This window comes from Gopherus flavomarginatus, chromosome 7, assembly GCF_025201925.1.
Source record: "Gopherus flavomarginatus isolate rGopFla2 chromosome 7, rGopFla2.mat.asm, whole genome shotgun sequence".
NCBI lineage: Eukaryota > Metazoa > Chordata > Testudines > Testudinidae > Gopherus > Gopherus flavomarginatus.
In genome coordinates, this window is record NC_066623.1 from 115,984,669 (window position 1) to 116,004,167 (window position 19,499).

Below are 19,499 nucleotides of genomic sequence, written 5' to 3' on the forward strand. Positions count from 1 at the left end.
GGCACGTCAAAGATACCTGCCCTTTCCCTTGGAAAACGCCATACATCAAGTCAGTTCCAATGGACGCCTCCTCTCCCTGACACCAGCTACTGTGCCTGGCTCGCCTCACTTTGCAGGGAACTCCACTGAACAGGCTGCCAGCTCCCTGCATTGAGCCCCTCGGGCGGGAGAGCGGGATGCCCCTTCTGCAAGAAGCCCTTACCGTCTCGCCGTCCTCCAGCGACGCCAGCACAAAGCAGCGATAGCTCAGATCCTCAGAGAGTGGCTTGTTGTAGAAGCCCTTGTAGGTCTTCTCGTCTCCCAAGGTGAAGGTCTCTGGCAACATGTCCACTAGAGCAGCAATATAGGGTTTCAGCCTGTCTGCCTGACGCCGCTGGCGCCTGCCCTGGCTGATGGCCTCCAGTAACTGAGGACAAAGAACATGGGTCGTTACATGGCTCTCCCCAGCGCTGCCCTGACTGACAGCAGGGGACCAGCACGTGGATTGGGCCAAGCCCAGGCAGGAGCAGGTGCTTCAGAACTTTCCTCCTCACTTATTTCATTGACCCCCGGCAGCCCCTCGCACGCCTCAAGTCAGAGGGCTGGATTGACAAGCTCATGCTCATTTCTGTGACGACAGGCTGAGGGCGAGGGCAAGGGCTGAGGCTGGGCTGGGGCAGGGGAGGAAAGGCTCCTGGCTGAGTTACAGTTAACATGCAGCAAAGCAAGGGGGGAGTGGCTGAACCGCCAGCTGTCGCAGGCATTGTCAGGGCTCCCATCACCCTGGGATCTGCTGCAAGCGCTTCACACCTAGGCTGGCGTCACAGAGAGAGGTCTGGGCCTGGGGACTCGGCCGCTGTGACGCTCACTCTGTCATTTCATGAGAGGGGCACTGCTCGGACCCCAAGCGCCCTGGGTTAATGGATTCCAGCTGGCTGCAAGGGAAGCCGGCCATGTTCGGTGCTCTGTTGGCATGGAGAGCCGCTTGGGTCTCCACAGACACCGGGAGTGAACGGCAGTCGCAGCTGCTGTCAAGAAAAGAGACATTTGTGCATCTCTCCCTGTCCGAGCTCCGCTAGTTCCCCTGCTGCTGGGCTGCCGGCAGGGCTGCGTGTAGATCACACAGAGCCACAGCAGATTTCATGGGACGCTCAGTGCAAAAATGGCACATTTCATAGATGGCCACAAATTCCTGAAAAAAGCACAGACACCCCAACATTCAATTACGCTGCTGAAAACGACTCGCCGGTGGCTGAGGAAGTTTTTCTAGTGAATAAAAATGAATGCCAGGCTCCAAGCAGAAATTCTAATTTCAAATGGAGGAGGAGGCATGAAATACATTTCACAGCCCGACGTGCCGCATTGTCAGCAGACAGGGCCCGAGAGTGATGTGGGGCTGGGAACACAGGTATTTACACAGAGGCCGTCAAAGCACCCCAGCCCCTCTCCCCTGGCAGCCGAGCCCCTGTTGCAGTGAGCCAGGAAGGCCAGCATCTGTAACCTCACGGAAGGAACCAGGTAAAGGAGAAGCCTCGTGTTTACAGACGAATATCCTGGGAACCGTGGGGAGGAAAGGCAGGAGAACGCAAACGGACTGTGAGGTCTGCACATCGGTACAGAGAGCAGGGCGGGGGGGGGCCGGATTACAGCCAGCACATCTCAGTTCCACCTGCACCACACACATTTGCTGCCCACTGTCACCCTTCAGTCCCTTTTAGCCTAGGATGACGACAGGCAGCTCCTAGTCTGTGCTCGGCTGGCACCACCACAGGACCTTGCTGCCTGCTCACAATGTGGCAGTGCAGACGGGCTCGTGCACAAGGGGCTGGCATCAATGAAAGCCCCTTCTAGTGTCTACTTGAAAAAACCAAACCTCTGTGTGCTTCAGAACAAACATTACTGTCACCACGAACCCCCGTCCTGTGCTGCCTCCAGCCTCCTCTTCGGAGGGCTTAGCTCTGTGTTACCCTGTAACACACCTCTAAGTCCTAGTGTGGATGAGACTTAACCACCTGTGTCTAACTCTGGGCTGTAGCTAGAGCGTACGGCTCTGTGAGCTAACATACACTAACACCTCCTAAAACAGAACTATAGACCCAAGGGGTGACCCTCACTTCACTTGCTGCATCTTGTCTGAAATGACACAAACGCTCTGGGGCAGAGAACAGGACTGGACTTGCCCCACGCACAGCACAAGGGGGCCTCATTTCTGACTGGAGTTTCTACATGCTATTGTCACCTGCATGCATATTCCATACAAAGAACGACATAAAAAGAACGTTAAGGTTGTGAAGTCAAGCACCCGAATGCAGGAAATGCCAGAAAGCATGTTGCCCAGGCAGCTTTCAGCCGCCCCCCGGTGCCTGTGTATTATGAGAGAGTTTTTAATTAAACAGTCACACACTACGCTATCCACAGGACCCTGCCTCATTCAGCGCACCGGACGCAACGAGCAGCTGTTCAGTATTTCGTTTTCTCCTTGTTCAAAGTGTGGCCCCTGGGCCATATTTACTGCACACGATTCAAATCCTGCTCCGCAGACAGACAGGGAGTTGTGATGGTTAAAGCATGTAAAGCACTGAAGGACCTGCCACCGAAGACCCAGAGCGAGCGAAGGACCCGCCGCCGAAGTGCTGCCGAAGACCCGGAGCGCAGCCAGGTGAGTAAAACTGAAAAAGGTGCCTCTAGCCAGGGAAGGGACTCTCACTGGGTGCGGGGCCCGACTCGGGGGAACTGGTGGAATGGTTGGCAGGCTGTGGAAGTGCTAAGCATCAGGACTGTTATCAGGCAGGAGGGAAAAGTGAGCTCTGGGGCCTTCTCTGCAAGCCTGGCCCCTGGCAGGGCCCCTCACCGCACACAAGCTGGAGCTTGAAGCCACCTTTCCTAGGGCCCAGGCAGAGTGGGCCAAGCACAAAAGGAAGCCTTAGAAGATCACACGTAAAGCAGGTCTCTCTGACTCCTACCTGGTCCAGCTCCATCTCATCAGGCGTCCGCCACCTGGCCGTGCGGCTGCTGGTGCTTTGATCTACTGGCACAACCACAATATAGTACCACCTGGGGAGGAAAGAAGGGTCAGGGGAGGTGGCTGGTGCTAGCAGGAGATGTCAGACATTTCTTTAGCAGGTGATTGAATAGAAACAAGTTCAAGATGCCTCCCATCAAAACCCCTTCCCCAAATCTCCTTTCTCCCCTTCTGTAATGGACAAAAGGCTTCACTGAGTCAGAGGCCAGTGTTCCTGCGGTGCTGAGGAGCGGAATGCTCCCTGCTTGCGATCATTAGGTTAACGAAGATACACAGACCACACGCTAGAGGATGGTAGCAGGAGCTGGGGTAAGGACACTTATATAAACTGGCTGTAGCTGGAGCCCTGGGGGAACCGGGTTTCAACATGAGAATAGCACAGTTACAAATGAGACTTCTATGAACTGGCTTCTTTTAATCTCCTCAAGGCTTTAAAGACATGATTTATTCAAAAGCTATTGTGCAGCGACAGAGAAAGCACCTCCGGATTCTCAGCTGGCTTTACCGGGAGGGTCTCAGTTCCACCCCAAGAAGTGACGGGGAGCTGTGTTACCCTATCTCACAAAAGCATCAGCTCAGAACATGCCAGCAATGCGCTGTCATGTGGTGAAGGGAAAACCTGGCTCCAGCATCTGCGGGCTGCTCTGGCATTCATCCTACCATGTTACTGAATCAATGGGTTAGACTCAGTGGGTACATAAAGAGAACAATCCAGCCTCCTACCTCCCCTTGCCCTCTGGTCTATTAGCAGGGAGCACCTACCTAACTGGCGCTGAGGTCTGGACTTTGGGAAGGGTGAGGGTGAACTTTCCTTCCTGCATGTATTTGTTTGTGGAGATGGGTTTGCTCTGCAAGACATCAGGAGCCGTGTGAATAGATACCCGGTGCTGGAGCCCACCAGCGCTGCTGCCACGGTTCATTAGCACAAAGGAATACTCTGTATCTGGCTGAAGGTCGCTTATGAGCTTCTTCATCGAATGGCCATCCACCTCCACACTCTGGCTGTTGTACAGGATCTGCAAAGGGAAGGACACATCATGCAGCAGGGCAGCTGCTGACGAAACATGCTCAGAACAGAAGGCAGCGTTAAAGCTGATCACCTGAGGTAGAGCACAGAGCCAGATTGTTCCCATTCTGCGCATTCCACAAAGAGCCGCAGAGCTTGAGGTCCAGCAGCCAGCAGAGCAGCACTCACTGCTCCTCACGGCCACAGTGCGGAATCGCAAACACCAGCGGGGTGGTTAGAATCCTACACTGCAAAGACTCCACCAGACGCATGCCCAGCGATAACCCACCACGGCGTCTCTTCGGTGCATAGGTAGGAGGACAGTACAGATGGGTTCATATTAATGGGTCTTTGTTTCCTTGGGGTGGCATGACATACAATGGACTTTTGGCATAAAACCCCATTGGTTCTAAAGTGGTTTCAACCCTTATCTAACAGTAAACACACACTCAAAGGGTGAACACAGAGCAGCCCCTTCCCAGGACGGGAACTACAGGGATAATTTGTTTCTTAGAATAATCAGTTTCCTGACCAATCAGTAACGCATCTCACACACCCACACCCAGAAGCACCACCTCACTGGTGTGACACCAGGGCACCAGCACAACAGCTGCTGGCGCGCTGCAATCCGAGCACAGAGCTTGGGGCTCAAACCTTACCTCTGCCTGGGGTGGTCTTCCAAAGAACCGTACCCAGCCTCACCGCCGGAGAGAATGGATAGCGCACTCTCCTGTTGGCATGGAACAGGGCACTGCCACGTGGTATCACGAGGAAACAAGAAACCATGCCCCTGGGGCTGCCTGCTCAAGCCACCCTAGCTGGCTGACCGAGAGCTGCTCTCCTGGACGCGAGGGGCTGTGGGTGCTCTTTGGTGGTTGCTGCTGCCCCACGTGCTCAGTATGAATTTGCTCCGGCTGCAGTGGCTGCTTTGCGCGAGCAGAGTGGCACCCGCTGGGCTCCATAGGTTTCAGGCCAAAAATCTGGATCTGAGCCCTGGTTCAACCTCTCAGTGAGAGAGCCAGCAGCATGGGGACACTGCCTCATCGCAGCTTGAACGGAGACACGTGGCAGAGTCAGAAACACAAGCGACCCCCACAGACACCTGCGGTGCTGGTGAGAGGACTGGAGGGCCTTCGGCTGCAGCAGAGACGCAGGCTCCTCTCTGCTAGGCAATCCCCAGCACTCTATGGGGTATTCCTGAATCTAATGGAGGCTGCAAGATCAATTAATGCACATGAAGTGCTCTGAAGAGACCATATGCTGAGAGCTGCTGTCATGAACCAAGGAGGGGGCGAGCCTAGAGCACCCAGGTGGAGACTGCTGCCTCACGCCACAAACACGCTCTGCCTTTGGGCTCTGGGTGCTGCTGAGCCTGGTGAAGCAGCACAAGAGCGAGGTGGGACACTTCTGCCAGCCCGCACTGCAAGCAGCCAGCAGAGCCCTGAAGCAGCTGCTGTCTCACTGGGGCAGGTGCCATGCATTAACTTCCCAGGGGAGCTAGCGAGAAGGGGAGCAGCAGGCCCTGCAGAACCCCTGGGGCAGCCAGGCACAGGGAGCAAACGCAGTGTGAGATGCACAGTGCTGCTCTGGGTTAGCTACATAGTCATGCCCAGGCGGCTTTGGCCACTGCACTCTGCTGAGGTTGGTCCACTCACATACAGACTCTTCTCCGGCAGCCTGCAGGACCTGGTCAGCCGGTAACAGAGCACAAAGGGAGAGTTCAGCAAGAGAGGGACAGACATGACCCATGTTCCCGTCTTTAGGGATGGGCCCTGCTGCTAAAATAACAAGGATGCCTGCAGCGATGAGACCTCTGCTGGCTCCCCGTGCAGAGGCGATGCGGAGGGAGTGTTCTCTGCTGTGACTCCTGTGAAACTATTTCTTCCGAGGCTTTAATCCCTTCTCTGCAGAGAGACACATCAGACAGGCACTAGAGTGAGTGCAAAGCAGCCAGACCCAGAAATGCCGCTTAAAGCCTCTGGAACGTCAGACGTTTAGTTGGCAGGTTTCCTCCTGCTCAAATCACACCAGACTCAGCCAAGCCAGAAGAAACAGGTGGTTACTTCAGAGCTCTGCAGTCTACCCTTGCATCAACTCCTTCAAGCACTAACAGAATACTGCAGCAGTGGGCACCATATTCCAGACAAGAACAGGGCTGGGCTACCTCTCTGCAGGCAGATTCCTACCTGACTCCCTGCCTCAGCTCAGGAAATCTGCTCAGACTCAAACACAAACAAACCTGAAACACTAAGGTCACACAAAAACCCAGCTCTAATTCTGCTCCCGATCCCAGACTAGCAGCAGGTGGGATCTCCAACTTGTGCTTTAGGAAGGCCTGTTGTCTACATGATGCACATGTGTGAAGGCTGTAGGCCTTGCTGGAGCCCGAGGCATAGTTAAAAGTACAAGGCAAGGGCGGCCTTGTTAGAACAGTAACATTAGGAATCAGCTGACCACACAAACGCATTCCTGACAGAAGCTGCAGACCTCTCAAGTAACCACCTAATGCTCTCCTGGGGGGCTGGAGGGGGGGTAAGACCCACGTAAGATCCGGAGGGGAGGAAAGGACAATGGGGACACTGCCTCATCGCAGCTTGAACGGAGACACGTGGCATGAACTACGATGGGTGAGGTAACTAGTAACATCTGGAGCGCAGCACGTAACTTGTCTGTATCGCTGTACAACAGGACGGGCAGCTGTGTACTGGCCTATGGGACACCACCATGCTGACGGAGATGACCCCTCTGCTGTCACAGGTGTCCGTATGTTAGTGTGCCGGTAACCAGCAAGCCGGGCACTGACACCGAGCTTTGCTGACAGTGAACCTGGCCGAGCTTTCGGCACTAAGACATCGCGGTCTGCTGAGTCAGCAACCCACCATCTCTGCTGGTGCAGAAACATGGCAGCTCCAGGAACAGGAACCCATGTGCGGTATTTCTCTGGGGGCGGGGGGCAGGGAAGCCCACGAGTGCTGCAGACTGGAGGGACAGTCTGGGGCGTTCAGCCAGAGTCTCCCTGCTTGCTCTGTGTTTGATTGAAAAGCTCCACAAACTTGCACTGCATGGGTTCCTGCTGACATCCGAAGACGATGTTCCTTGCCCTGCTCAGACACGTGTGTCCAAAGACAAGGAAACAAAGCTCCCAGCCCCTCTCCCTACAACTGTTCTGTGTTCCTTTACCTGCTACTCTGCATTACCTTTTCCAGTGCTATGCACCATTAGTTAGCACCTCTCCATGAACTGTACGATGATGGAAGGGCACAGGGATAGACAAAGTCACTGCTGTGTAGGAGGCCAGCGGCCTGAAGCTGGCAGACCAACCAGAGGCTGCCGAATGGCTCAGTGACACCTACTTTCGTCAGCAGTGAAACGTGGCCAAAGGGCTTTAAACTGCTGAACACTGGGCTGACCCACACCAGGCCTGCTATAAAATCCCTGTTAGTGCTGCTCTAGCTCGCAGAGACAGGCTTGTAAAGCTAGGTGGGTCCAAATGTCATTGCTAAAGGCTGGTTATAACGCAGCCGAGGCTAACTGCCATTCATGTGGCTGTTTCTGTGCTCACTAAAAAATGTGCTGAACTGAATCCTAGAATATCAGGGTTGGAAGGGACCTCAGGAGGTCATCTAGTCTAACCCCCTGCTCAAAGCAGGACCAACACCCACTAAATCATCCCAGCCAGGGCTTTGTCAAGCTGGGCCTTGAAAACCTCTAAGGAAGGAGATTCCACCACCTCCCTAGGGAACCCATTCCAGTGCTTCATCGCCCTCCTAGTGAAATAGTGTTTCCTAAAATCCAACCTAGACCTCCTCCACTACAACTTGAGACCACTGCTCCTTGTTCTGTCATCTGCCACCACTAAGAACAGTCTAGATCCATCCTCTTTGGAACCCCCTTTCAGGTAGTTGAAAGCAGCTATCAAATCCTCCCTCACTCTTCTCTTCTGCAGACTAAACAATCCCAGTTCCCTCAGCCTCTCCTCATAAGTCATGTGCTCCAGCCCCCTAATCATTTTTGTTGCCCTCCACTGGACTCTTCCCAATTTTTCCACATCCTTCTTGTAGCGTGGGGCGCAAAACAGGACACAGCACTTCAGATGAGGCCTCATCAATGTTGAATAGAATCATGCAAAGAATGAAGCACAGCAGCTTGAAATTAAATCTCAGGAAAACCTTTCTGACTGTCAGACCAGTAGGCCAATGTAACATATGTCTCAGGAGGTCATGGAAGCTCCTTCAAATGGAGTCTGGATAGTATCTGTCTTGGATGGTGCAGACACAACGAATCTTGCACTTTGGCAGGGAGTTAGAATCTTTTCCCCCCCTGTAAAATACCTAACAAGGCTGCCCACAATCACACAGCCTCTGTCCTGGGCAAGGCCAGGGAGGTCTGTCAAGGAAATGAAAAAACCACCACCAAGGCTGGCCTCACGCTTTACATGAAAGCACGGCAACTGCCCAAACCAGCTCCTAGCTCAAAATGAGGAGAATCCAGCAATTGTCAAATTGTCAAACCTTTACTTGGAAAATATGCAAGGAGGAAAGTCCCTGGAACCTAGGAACAATGTCCGAGGCTTATGGCCAGGAGGGCTGGAATGTAACATCTCCTGTACAATACCCCACCAAAGCCAGGCGGCACATTGCAGGGAGTTTATCCCCAGCCCAGATGAAGCTATGAAGTTTCCTGAAGAGAACTGACACCTGCTTTACTGATTTGGCATGAGTGAAAATTCCAGAGGTCTCAGATTCATCCCCCCATAAAACCAACATAAGGTTCTGCCAGTACTCACAATCAGAACAAACTCGCCTTTAATTAAATCCGTTAACATGGAAAGTGACACCCTATGGGATGTAGATTTAGTGTGAGACTGTTTATCAAGTGCAGATAATACTAATTGTTCCCATGGAGATTTATTTGCTATGGTTATTAGGCTCTTTGCTATGGTTATTAGGCTCTGTCCTCTGCATCTAATGTGCCTGCATTAAGCAGAGAGCAAAGCTGTGAACCTTGTTTGTAAAACACAAACTCCCGGAGGTTGAGACTTCTACCAGTGCAGTCAAAGCCCAGGGGCTGTTCCTCCAGGCTCACATGCACCTGCATTTCTGGGAGTATTAACAGAAGAAAGATACTATTGGAGAAATATCTTTAACAACCCTCCTGTTTGCCTGGCTGCTCTCAGCTGACAGGTAACTAACACCACCTGCTCCTGTGTCACAGCAGGGGCAGACACTGAATGAATCGCTACTCATGTCCCCAGTCTTGGCTACAAGGCAGAGACAAGGCATCAGCGCTATTCCTTCTGGCACCTGACCTGCTCTGCCCACCCCCCCAGGTTGTAGCATCCCACCCAGCAAGCTAGGAAGGGAAAACAAACTGGCCATTCAACGCCCTGCACAACCTGGGAGCTGGGCTGTTCGGCCCCTGGGAAGCTGAGCCGTGCCCTGATTCCCTGTCTCTTTCCAGCTAAACTCTGCACGTTCAGAGTGATTCCGACTGAGCGTTATAATCGAGAGGCAGGATGAGCAAGCACGGGAGAGAGACACAAATACAGGCAGCCATTCTAGACGTTTCTCCCCCTTGCTGTGGAGAGACTGCCCCGTGGTGTGGTCATATCCCCCTGTGTTCAGCTCATCCATTGCATGCGCTTCCTACACATGCAGTACGGACGGGCAACGCACCCTGCACCGCGCCCCCTGGCAGAACTCCCCTGGGAGACGTTCACTCTCACCACAGGGACCTGGTGACCTTGGTCTCACTGCTAAGCGGTGAGATGTTCCAGCTCTGGACTCGGACTCCAGAGACGAGGGTTTTGTCGAGCTCACGTTTCACTGCACTGTGTTTCAGAATTCAAAGTGGCGCAATGCCCAGAAGCGTTAGTGATCACCTCTGTACGAGTCTGGCGAGTCAGCCTCCATGCCCGTCTGCACCTTCGGTAAGCAAACTCTCTGAGCAGAGATACAGCGCTTCTGACTGAAAGAGTCTCTCTCCCCAGCCCGGACCACCTCTGCAGAAATCCCCCACCCTGCGTGCCTCGGCTCCTCCCCAAAGCGCAATCCAGGCTGCGGCTGCTGAAGGGACAAGGCCAGGCTTGGGCCCACGTGAATAAGGCATTCTGGGCCTGGAGGCTGATAAACCCAGCGTTGTGCTGGACAAGTGAGAGCGGCAGCTGTTTGTGCAGAGTCTGCCCAGGCAGCCGTCAGAGAGGGGACTATGTATTGCTACAATGGAAACAGTTTCCTGGAACCACCGCTCGGGATTGTGCTGCTGCTCTGATAGCTCTGTGGCAAACAGGCGATCTGGTTGGCCGGGACGGGGCAAAGGAAGTCACGCTAAGGTGGAGTGGCTGCCTGGTTATCAGGCTGTTCTGCCTTGTTCACGTCCTGTGATGAGATCACATTTCCAGCTCTCATGGACACTGCAACCTTGAGATTTCCCCTTATGTCCAGGAGCATCTCCCCCTCCCGCTCTCTGTAAGGCACCACCAGCTCTGTTGTGCTGTGGGGCCAGCCTGGATTACAAACAAATGCAGAGCCTGCTCGGACACCGAGAACAGGAATGCCTCACACTAGCATTGCCGGGGGCTGTCCTGGCTGGCTGAACGTGGGACCCTCCTCCAGCCAGGCTCCAGACACCTAGTGGGGCCGGCACTGGAACTGGCAGACAGTATGAGCCCCTCAAAGCTGAGCAGGGGAGAGGTATTAATAATGGCCTTGGGAGGACTGCACAAGTCTCCCGCTTACCCAAGAGCAGAACAGGGGGATGCGTTGGAGAATATAGAGTGGAAAGGAACCAGTGGGCCCACGCCAGCGAAGGGTGGAGGCTTAGCACCTGGAGTCAATGTTCCTCTGCTCAGGTCTATGGCTGGATGCTGAGCTCGCTCGGTGTCTGCAGCCTGGGCCTGGCACTAATAGCAACCCTCTGGGGGCCCCTAGTGACCTCTCGAGAAGGAACCTCCCAGCACTGGTGCAGTCTAATGACCATGACCTAGCGTGGCATGCGCCATCCTGGCTTACCACACGACCCCCTTCACTGGCATGGCTCTGGCTTGCAGCCCTGCCAGAGACCAGATGCCGAGAAAGAGGATGAGAAAGCAGCAGCACCTCTGGGTTAGTATCTTTGCTTTCCAAAGCATCAGCAGTTCCTTATTGCTGTGCTCGGAGGCCTCCGCAGAACCATCCCCGAGCTGACAAGCAATGGACCTGGCTCAGCCAATTGTTTGCCTGACAGCCTGGCGGTCGGTAGAGATGCTGCTCACCTGCCACGGGGGCACCCTGGCATCCCGTGCAGTTGGTCCTTACCTTGAAAGGCACCGCAGACTTGTAGGAGTCAGGCACTTCCCAGCTCAGCAACACAGACGTTTTCATCACAGCGTTGACGCGAAAGTTCTTAGCAAACACTGAAATTAAAAACAACACCTGTGAACTGCCGGCATGGCCCAGCAGTGACTCAGCAGCACAGGTTACTGAATTCAGCTGCAGAAGGAAAGGAGACAAGCAGAGGAGAGCAGCAACCTTTCCCCAAGTCTCTCAGGCCCAGCTGGGTTTCCGATTCTGACTACGTTCTTGAACATCAGAGACCGGCAGGTCTAGACTGAACTGTAGTTCTCCTCTCCCCCTGAGGACTCTCCTGGCCCTCTGCCAGAATCAAAAGCCAGCAGCTCTCAGGTCTGCACCCGAGCCAGCAGAGACCCTTTCATGTACAGACAAAATGGGAGTGTGCCTGTGAAGTGACAAAGGCAATTAGTTCCCACCAAAAAATCCTCCTCCTATTAACAGGCAACGTGAGGGAAGCCTTCAGCGAGGCTCCCTGTGCCGAGCCAGTTTGACTAGAGGAATCCAGACGATGTACGGCCTCGTTAATCAGAGCCACGGGGAACCCAGGGAGGGTCACCATCTGGAGATGAGGCCGGACTGTAAGGTTTGTTACCTTGCTCAACAGGCATGGTCCGGGACTGGATGCTGGGGCTGAGAGGCCCCACCCCCTTGCTGTTGCAGGCCCTCACTTTGATGTCATAGGTAGTGTCAGGTCTGAGGTTGGTCAGCACGATGCTCGTCTCCCTGGTGATGTTGGTCAGCTCCTGCTGGCTGTTGATATCTCTGTACATAACTGTGTAGTTGGTAATTCTCCCATTTCGCTCCGCCAACACTGGGGGGTCCCAGGCCACCTCTGTGGTGGAGGTAGTGAGCCCCACCACACGCAGGTTCTGCGGGAAGCCACTGGGCACGTCCTCTGTCGTGGTGATCTCCTTCTCGAACTCCTCCCCTGGACCGGCTCTGTTCTTGGCAGACAGTTTGAAGATGTAGGTGGCACCTTTGTGTAGGCTGGTCACAGTGTAGTGATGGACATTCTTCTCAAAGTCCATGATGTTCATCTTCTCCTCGTCGGTGCGTTTGTACTGCAGCCGGTACCCCAGCAGCTCCCCGACCATCTCCTTTGGGGGGTGCCACTGGATGAGAGCTGTGTTCATAGCTGTCGTGCTAATCAGCATGGAGGGCTTGCCCGGGACTGGAACATAAAAACATTGTGACCACCCACAAACCCATCCTGCTGCTGGAAAGAGAGAGAGAGAGAGGAGAGAAACTCGGGTCTACTGGGTCCAGGATTGGTGTAACTTTATGCTCAGATAACATAGTGGTAAACGCAGCATACAAACCTAGATGCACAGACACAGATGGACCCAAATCCAGGTGCTGATGAAAGCTGGATCCAGCAAATCCTGGGTTCAGATTCCCCAAATTTTACTGTCTAAATGGGCAGTGAACGCAGCAGCTGACATTGCAATGGAAAAATCCAGATCCTGATGTACAATGGCTTGATTACACCTCAAAACCCCGCATTTGTCTCTCAGATCATTCTGGATTCAGCCACATTTTTCCGTGGACCTCTCCAAACGGTACCTCTCTGCAGACAAGTGCCATAGCACCAGGAAAACCAGGACCCTGATGTACTGTATTGCAACAGATGCACTAAACCCCATACCCAGCATCCTGATCTATCTGAATGCAGAAAAATGTCATCCCCAAACCTTGTAATTTTACCATCTGCAGAGGCAGTAAGTGGTGTGGGGTGGGCTGTTAGCAGTCAGAATATATTTAGGTTTAGCTGATGAACCAATTCATGACGTGAATGTTGTCACGGAGGGTGGAGGAGACAAGGCCCTGCACCCCACGACTCACCAGGACTCTCAGCCAGCCAGTAAAACAAAAGGTTTATTTAGATGACAGGAACACAGTTTAAGACAGGCCTTGCAGGTACAGACAACAGGACCCCCCTCAGGCAGGTCCATCTTGGGGGCCCCAGAGACACCACAGCCCCGCTGGGAAGCCTGAGCCCTGTCCGGGCTCCCCTCCATTTCCCCAGCCAGCTCCAAACTGAACCTCCCTCCAGCCTCTCACTCAGCCTCCCCCCAGCTCCTCCCCCACCCTTTGTGAAGTGTCTCGGGCAGAGGTGTCACCTGGCCTCCAACCCCCTTCCTGGATTCTCATCTTACCTGCTCAGGTATCATCCCTCAAGGAAAGTCTCCCATCCCCAATGCAGACAGTCCCAGCAAAACTCCCCTGCAACCTTCCCCACTCATCATTCCAAGAACACAGTAAGAACGTTCCCACTTCGTCACACAAGCCACTGAAATTCTGCTCATGCTGCGCAAGTGAAGGGCTGCTGCCTTCACAGGTTAAGAACCGTTAGTTTGGAATCGAGGATTTAATACCTGGATTCCCCACTACTTACACAAAGGGTGTCCCCATTCCGAAGCAGATCCGACTGGTACACAATCCAACTGATAGGGAAAACATTCCTAATCAGTGGGATGATGTCCTGGTGATAATGAACCAGACATTGTATTTGATGATGTTCTGGCCCAATTCTGCCCTCAGAGGCCCACAACACTGTTCCCTTCTGAGGTCCCTAGGAGCTGGACAAAGCTGTAGGAGGGGACGCTGTTACTATTTAAGCACATATAATTCAATATACATTGCTAATGTCGCTCTCTCCATTACTCGACCTCACAACACAATCGCTAACAGCAGCCAGGAGTTAGGAACAGATGATTTTTCAAAGCTGATTCAACATATCGTTATCTACAAATGTGCATCACGAGGAGGGATGATCTGCTGCACTTTAGGGTGTAGAAGTGGGATGGTTCGGAAGCTTCTCCTGTTTGCAGGACAGCTGTGTGAACTCCTCAGAACGTACGTCCTAGTGCGGCATGGGGGATAGTGCAGCTGAGATGCGGACAGAGGAAATGACCTCCAGAGTTATCCTGGGGCCATCTGGAGCAGCATGGAGAGAGAGCTGTTCCTGGGTCCGGATTTACCTCCATCAAAGCCTGTCAAACCCCCCCACAGCCCCTCCCCCACTTCTCCTCCATGTTGCCTATTGGACAACATAGGGATGTTCCTGGAAAGGCAAAACCCCACTCGACTCCCCAAGCTGAGCGGGGCCATGCAGGAACTCAGATTTCCAGTTCATGCAAAATGCATTGCCATTATAATGAGCAATAAAGACTATGCCTGGGGTTAGCCTGCTGAACAGCAGGACCACTACATGGAGGACAGGGCTAGTGATCCAAAAATCAATGACGAGGCAATGCCGGCTAGCTGGTCCTCTCTCTCAAGAACAAACCAAATCTGCTCCCATCATGTTCCCAGAGAAAAGCCAAGTGCCTGACGTGTTCTCATGGTGTCCCTGAACCAGGGCATGCGTTCTTCTGGGCACGCACTAGACACACGTGTCTGTTTAGACAGTAGAATTTTGGAAACAAACTCTGGCTGGATTCAGCAGGATCTGGAGACTGCATACGGCATTCTGCTGCACTTCTGCAGCAGCAGGTGTTGGTTTAAGCTGGGCGTTTCTATTTACATGTAGAGGTGCAGCATCAAAAATGGGCTGGACCCACTTCTAACTGCCTCTCAACCCTTCAGTGCAATGAAGGCTGTTGCAGGAGGCTCTACAGCCACCGTGGCTAATCCCTCCAACCGCCCCAACCAGATGTCTGTGCATCAGAAAGCTGTGTGAGGACTTCATTTCTGAGGTGGGGTGAGGCCTGGTGTCTAAGACCTGGCTTTCCCTTCCCTACTCCCTGGGCTGAGGGGTGTGGTAAGGCTGAAAGGTTTTCACAGATCTCTTCTAAAGTGCAGCTGCTTTTTCTCCCCCTTTGCCCTCTCAGTGACAGTCCGTTTCCCACCTGCACCTCTGCTCTGTGTGAACCCTGCACAACTGATCCACATGTAAAGCCTGTGCGTAAGGGATGCAGGTTGCCCTCTCATCCTTTGCCCCCACTGCAGAAGTACAAATCTCCATGACATTCCCCAGCCTGCCCACTCCTTCCAAACGTGCGTCCTCAGCAGTATCCGCTGTGCCAGGTCCCAAGGAATCCCATAAACCCGCCCAGCAGCACCACTCACTCACCTGCTCCTGTCGTAGTGACGACTTTGGGTTTGCTGCGTGCACCATCTCCTTTGGTGGTATAGGCTGCGACGGTGATGGAATAGGTGGTTTCAGGTAGAAGGCCTCCTATGATGGTTTCCTGCAGTACCATTCATAAGATGAGCAGAAAATAAGCAAGAAACAACAAATATTGTTACTGCTTGGGTGCAGGAAGGAGGGTTTCAGCTAGAAACGCACTGATGTTGGCTGGTTTCATTTCGTGCATCACACCCCCGGAAGGTCTCTAACCTTGCGCCTGTGTGGCATTAATGGAATGATGACAACATTCGTTCCAGTGGTTCCATTTCTAACATCTCACTTGCCCTCTCTCAGGAAGATGCCACCTCTCTGACACTCTGGGTTTTGTGCCCGTACTCAAAGCGGTCACCAGACCTGTGCAAACCTGCCTGGAAACCGAGGCTGAGAGGGCATGAGGCCCACCTCTACCCTAACTCCTCTGAGCCTTGTCCCTACTCCTGCCTCCACAGCTGCTGTTTCCAGAAAGTTTGGGGTTGGAAGCTGCATTCTAGGCAAAGCCCTGAGGGACAGCCAGGATTCTGCCAGCAAGCACGAGAGGATCACAACAATCAAAGCCACCAACAAAAGCAGAAGGCCAGCTTGGGGTACATCAGTGCAACCCGCACTGGGGCTGATTTTGGAACCTGAAGCAGCCTGGAATCCTGCTGGGAACTCCTGGGAGACAACTCAGGGTGGGGGAGCCGCTGCGTTCCAGGAGAGGGGCTTGTCAGGGCATTGCTGCTTTGGCTGCCCCAGGCTGAAACTCCGCTGCACCATTGTTGCCAGAGAGGGTCCATGTATACGCAAGGTGGGGCAAGTTCTCTGAGGTGGGCTTGGCCAGGGGGCAGGAACTTGGGGTCACTCCAGCTCAGTCCAACAGCTGCCTCGCAGCCCAGCCGTGGAAGCGCTGCGCTGCTGACGGTGGAGGGAAGGCCCTGCTAGCAGTGAAGTAACTGAGGCTTGGAGAGGAGGACGTGCTCAGAACGTCACAGCTCCTGCTGAGAATGCCTCGCTGCTGTGCAGCACCCCCACCCTCCAGCTCCACCCTTCCCGGGGAGAGTATGAGCCTGCCAGGCACATTTAACTCAAAGAACCAAGCATGCCCATCTTCCAGCTGATGGGCCTCCACCCGCGAAGGGCCTGGGACTGGCAGCCAAGCGGCTCTCAGACTCTGCGGACAGGCTGAGGAAAACGACCCCTAGGACATGGCTGTCACTGACGTTATGACCGGGATCTGCCTTGGGAAGCACAGCCCCCAGAAGGCAGGGCAAGGCCGTAGCACTCTGCTGAGCTTCCCGCAGGCTGTCCTGGCTAAGAGGCGAACAGGGAGCGCTGTAGCAGGGACCCCAGTGCACACTAATGACCTCTGTAGGACAGAGCCTGGCCTCTGGTGCGTTCCCTCTGTATCCCTGCTCCACAGGGGCCACGGATTTACCTCCACCAAAGCCTGTCGACCCCCCCACAGCCCCTCCCCCACTTCTCCTCCATGTTGCCTATTGGACAACATAGGGACGTTCCTGGAAAGGCAAAACCCCACTCGACTCCCCAAGCTGAGCGGGGCCAAGCAGGACAGACCCCGTTCTCTGCCGTGCCACAGCCACGGGCTCAGTTGTTCAGACTCAACCCTCCATGCACCACGGTAGAGCCACTGGCCAGGGGCGAGAGATGCACTGCTACGGGATGAAAACAAACACAAGGGATAACGGGCCAGGGCGGCAAGGGAGGGTGACTCATGCGCGAAGGGGCCAGAGTAGGACTGGCACTGCGGGGGTGGGGAGATGCGATGCCTCCTGGGACTTGTGTCTACTTTCCAGGGATTCCTTCAAGGCCTTTCAAGGAATCTTCTGTTTGTTTGCTCTGGAATCATTGCTGCTCGCCCAGTAATTGGTCTCCCAAACACCAGACCCACCTGTGAGGTGCCTGCCCAGCCGTATTCCACCCAAGCCACCTGATTGTCACTGTGGAACCAGCAAAGCCAGAGACACAAATCAACAAGCACCAACAAGAATGACACCAAAATCAGAACAGGAGCGAAATCCCACCTCTCCACTCCTTACCTGTGTGAGCAAGCAAGTGCACAGGAAACTGGTGCCCACAGAGCCGTGGCGAGCACCCCACAGAGCACCTGCAGACTCGGAACCGCCCACGAGGATTAACTCCTCCCAACCCCATGCAAAGAGAAATTCTCGTGCAAGGTCTCATGCCACTGGGGGGGGGGGGGGGAGAAGTAAGATGGGGATGGAGCAAGGAAGAGATGGTTACACGATGGAAACATAGGGCTGTCATCACAAAACCACTCCAAGGAAAATGCCTCCATTTAAACAGCAGGAGAAACGGACTGGGCCTGGGAAGCCCCCTGGGGGGACGGGGGGCGGGAAGGGAATTGCTGACTCTAAAAAGGTCATTTTCTAGTTTGTTCCTCCAAATTTATATTTCAAAATTGCTTGGGAAAAATTGGATTTAACTGTTTACATGTGATTGTTTTCCTATTACAGTCTCTGTTTCAGCCAAAGGTCACGGTTGAGCGTGTAGGTTATTTTTCATGACTAGGATCAATGAGGTTTAAAGATTCTATATCTGATTTTACCATACACCTAGCTGAGCCAAGTACCGCAGAGAGTAGGATGCATCTCCTGAGTCGATCACTTGAGTCTGCCTAAAATTGCATTGCAACAAGCTGGAAACACAGATTATAGAAAATGTCAATTGCTTTTCTGCATTTAGCAGCAATCTAAATGCCAATTTTCTCTGGATTTGCTGCTTGTGGAAGGTTTCACAGTGCAACTCTCCAGCCTCATTAAGGGAGTGAAAGGGATGTTTTGACAGCACTATGTCTACAAAATTCATACATCGATTTGCCAGACCCCTCTGATCCAAATGAGAACACACAGGAGTGGTACTTACATGGTCGATGGAGTCCTCAGCCCTCCACTGATGGGGGAGAAAGGAAGGAGGAGAGAAAAATGAAGACAGAATTTTAAGGGAGGACTTCTAGGAAGTGGGGGAGATGACAATAGCCTGGGTTAGCAGGACGGGGTATGGGTTATAACACTTACACACAAGAGGATCACTCAGCACAGGCTGTATCCAAGGACAGACATGGATACAGTGCAATCCCCTACATGCAGCCAGCCTGTGCAGCAGGGCTGAGAGAACACACACAAAGCAAGGCCAAGCAGCTTCCCTCTCATGGACATGGAGAGATGACCACTTGCTAACTCTGCAGACAGGGGTCTCTGGGCCCCTCCCTTTCTCTGCCTTGCTTACAACTCGCCTTTTCTGCTAACTCTACTGGTGCCAGCAATAGGGGAGCCCTGATATAGACTGGGTCATCCAGACCTGCTCTGGACAATGCTGGCTGCCTACAAACCTATCCTCACTAGGGCTTCCCCTATTGCCACCACCCAGGGAACTGAGAGCAGCAGCAACCGAGAGAGATTTTTGGCCCAGAACCCAATTACAGATTTGCTCTCTGCTCCAGAGTGTTGTGCATGGTGACTTTCCAGCCATTGTCTCTCATTGGAAACCAGAGCTATTAACACAGTAAATAACAGAGGAAGTGCTGATGTGACGTTCAAAAGTCATCATCTGCAAGAAGGCATATCTGGAAGAGGGAGTGAACAGGGAGGTGGCAAAACTTGCAGATGATACAAAATTACTCAAGATAGTTAAGTCCAAAGCAGATTGTGAAGAGTTACAAAGAGATCTCAGAAAACCGGGTGCCTGGACAACAAAATGGCAGATGAAATTCAATGTTGATAAATGCAAACTAATAAAAAAAAAATGGAGCTATACCTATCTCCTAGAACTGGAAGGGACCCGGAAAGGTCATTGAGTCCAGTCCCCTGCCTTCACTAGCAGGACCAAGTACTGGTTTTGCCCCAGATCCCTAAGTGGCCCCCTCAAGGACTGAACTCACAACCCTGGGTTTAGCAGGCCAATGCTCAAATCACTGAACTATCCCTCCCCCCCCACGCACTTTGGAAAACATAATCCCAACTATGCATACAAACTGATGGGATACAAATTAGCTGTTACCACTCAAGAAAG

General features: G+C 53.3%; 1 protein-coding gene across 15 annotated transcripts in view; it reads right to left on the bottom strand.

The window, feature by feature from the left end:
- PTPRF (protein tyrosine phosphatase receptor type F) overlaps positions 1-19,499 on the bottom strand; it is a 628,470-nt gene that overhangs the window by 47,634 nt on the left and 561,337 nt on the right. For 8 of the 15 annotated variants that reach the window (XM_050961087.1, XM_050961085.1, XM_050961096.1 and 5 more), the window contains 7 exons: positions 18,354-18,380; positions 15,414-15,531; positions 11,931-12,509; positions 11,303-11,400; positions 3,764-4,017; positions 2,943-3,033; positions 203-406 (listed from right to left, as the gene is read on the bottom strand). In XM_050961087.1, coding sequence (XP_050817044.1) covers positions 203-406; positions 2,943-3,033; positions 3,764-4,017; positions 11,303-11,400; positions 11,931-12,509; positions 15,414-15,531; positions 18,354-18,380 — 1,371 coding nt within the window. The remainder of the gene's footprint in view (positions 1-202; positions 407-2,942; positions 3,034-3,763; positions 4,018-11,302; positions 11,401-11,930; positions 12,510-15,413; positions 15,532-18,353; positions 18,381-19,499) is intronic. The other 7 variants (XM_050961098.1, XM_050961094.1, XM_050961091.1 and 4 more) reach the window with 1 other exon arrangement.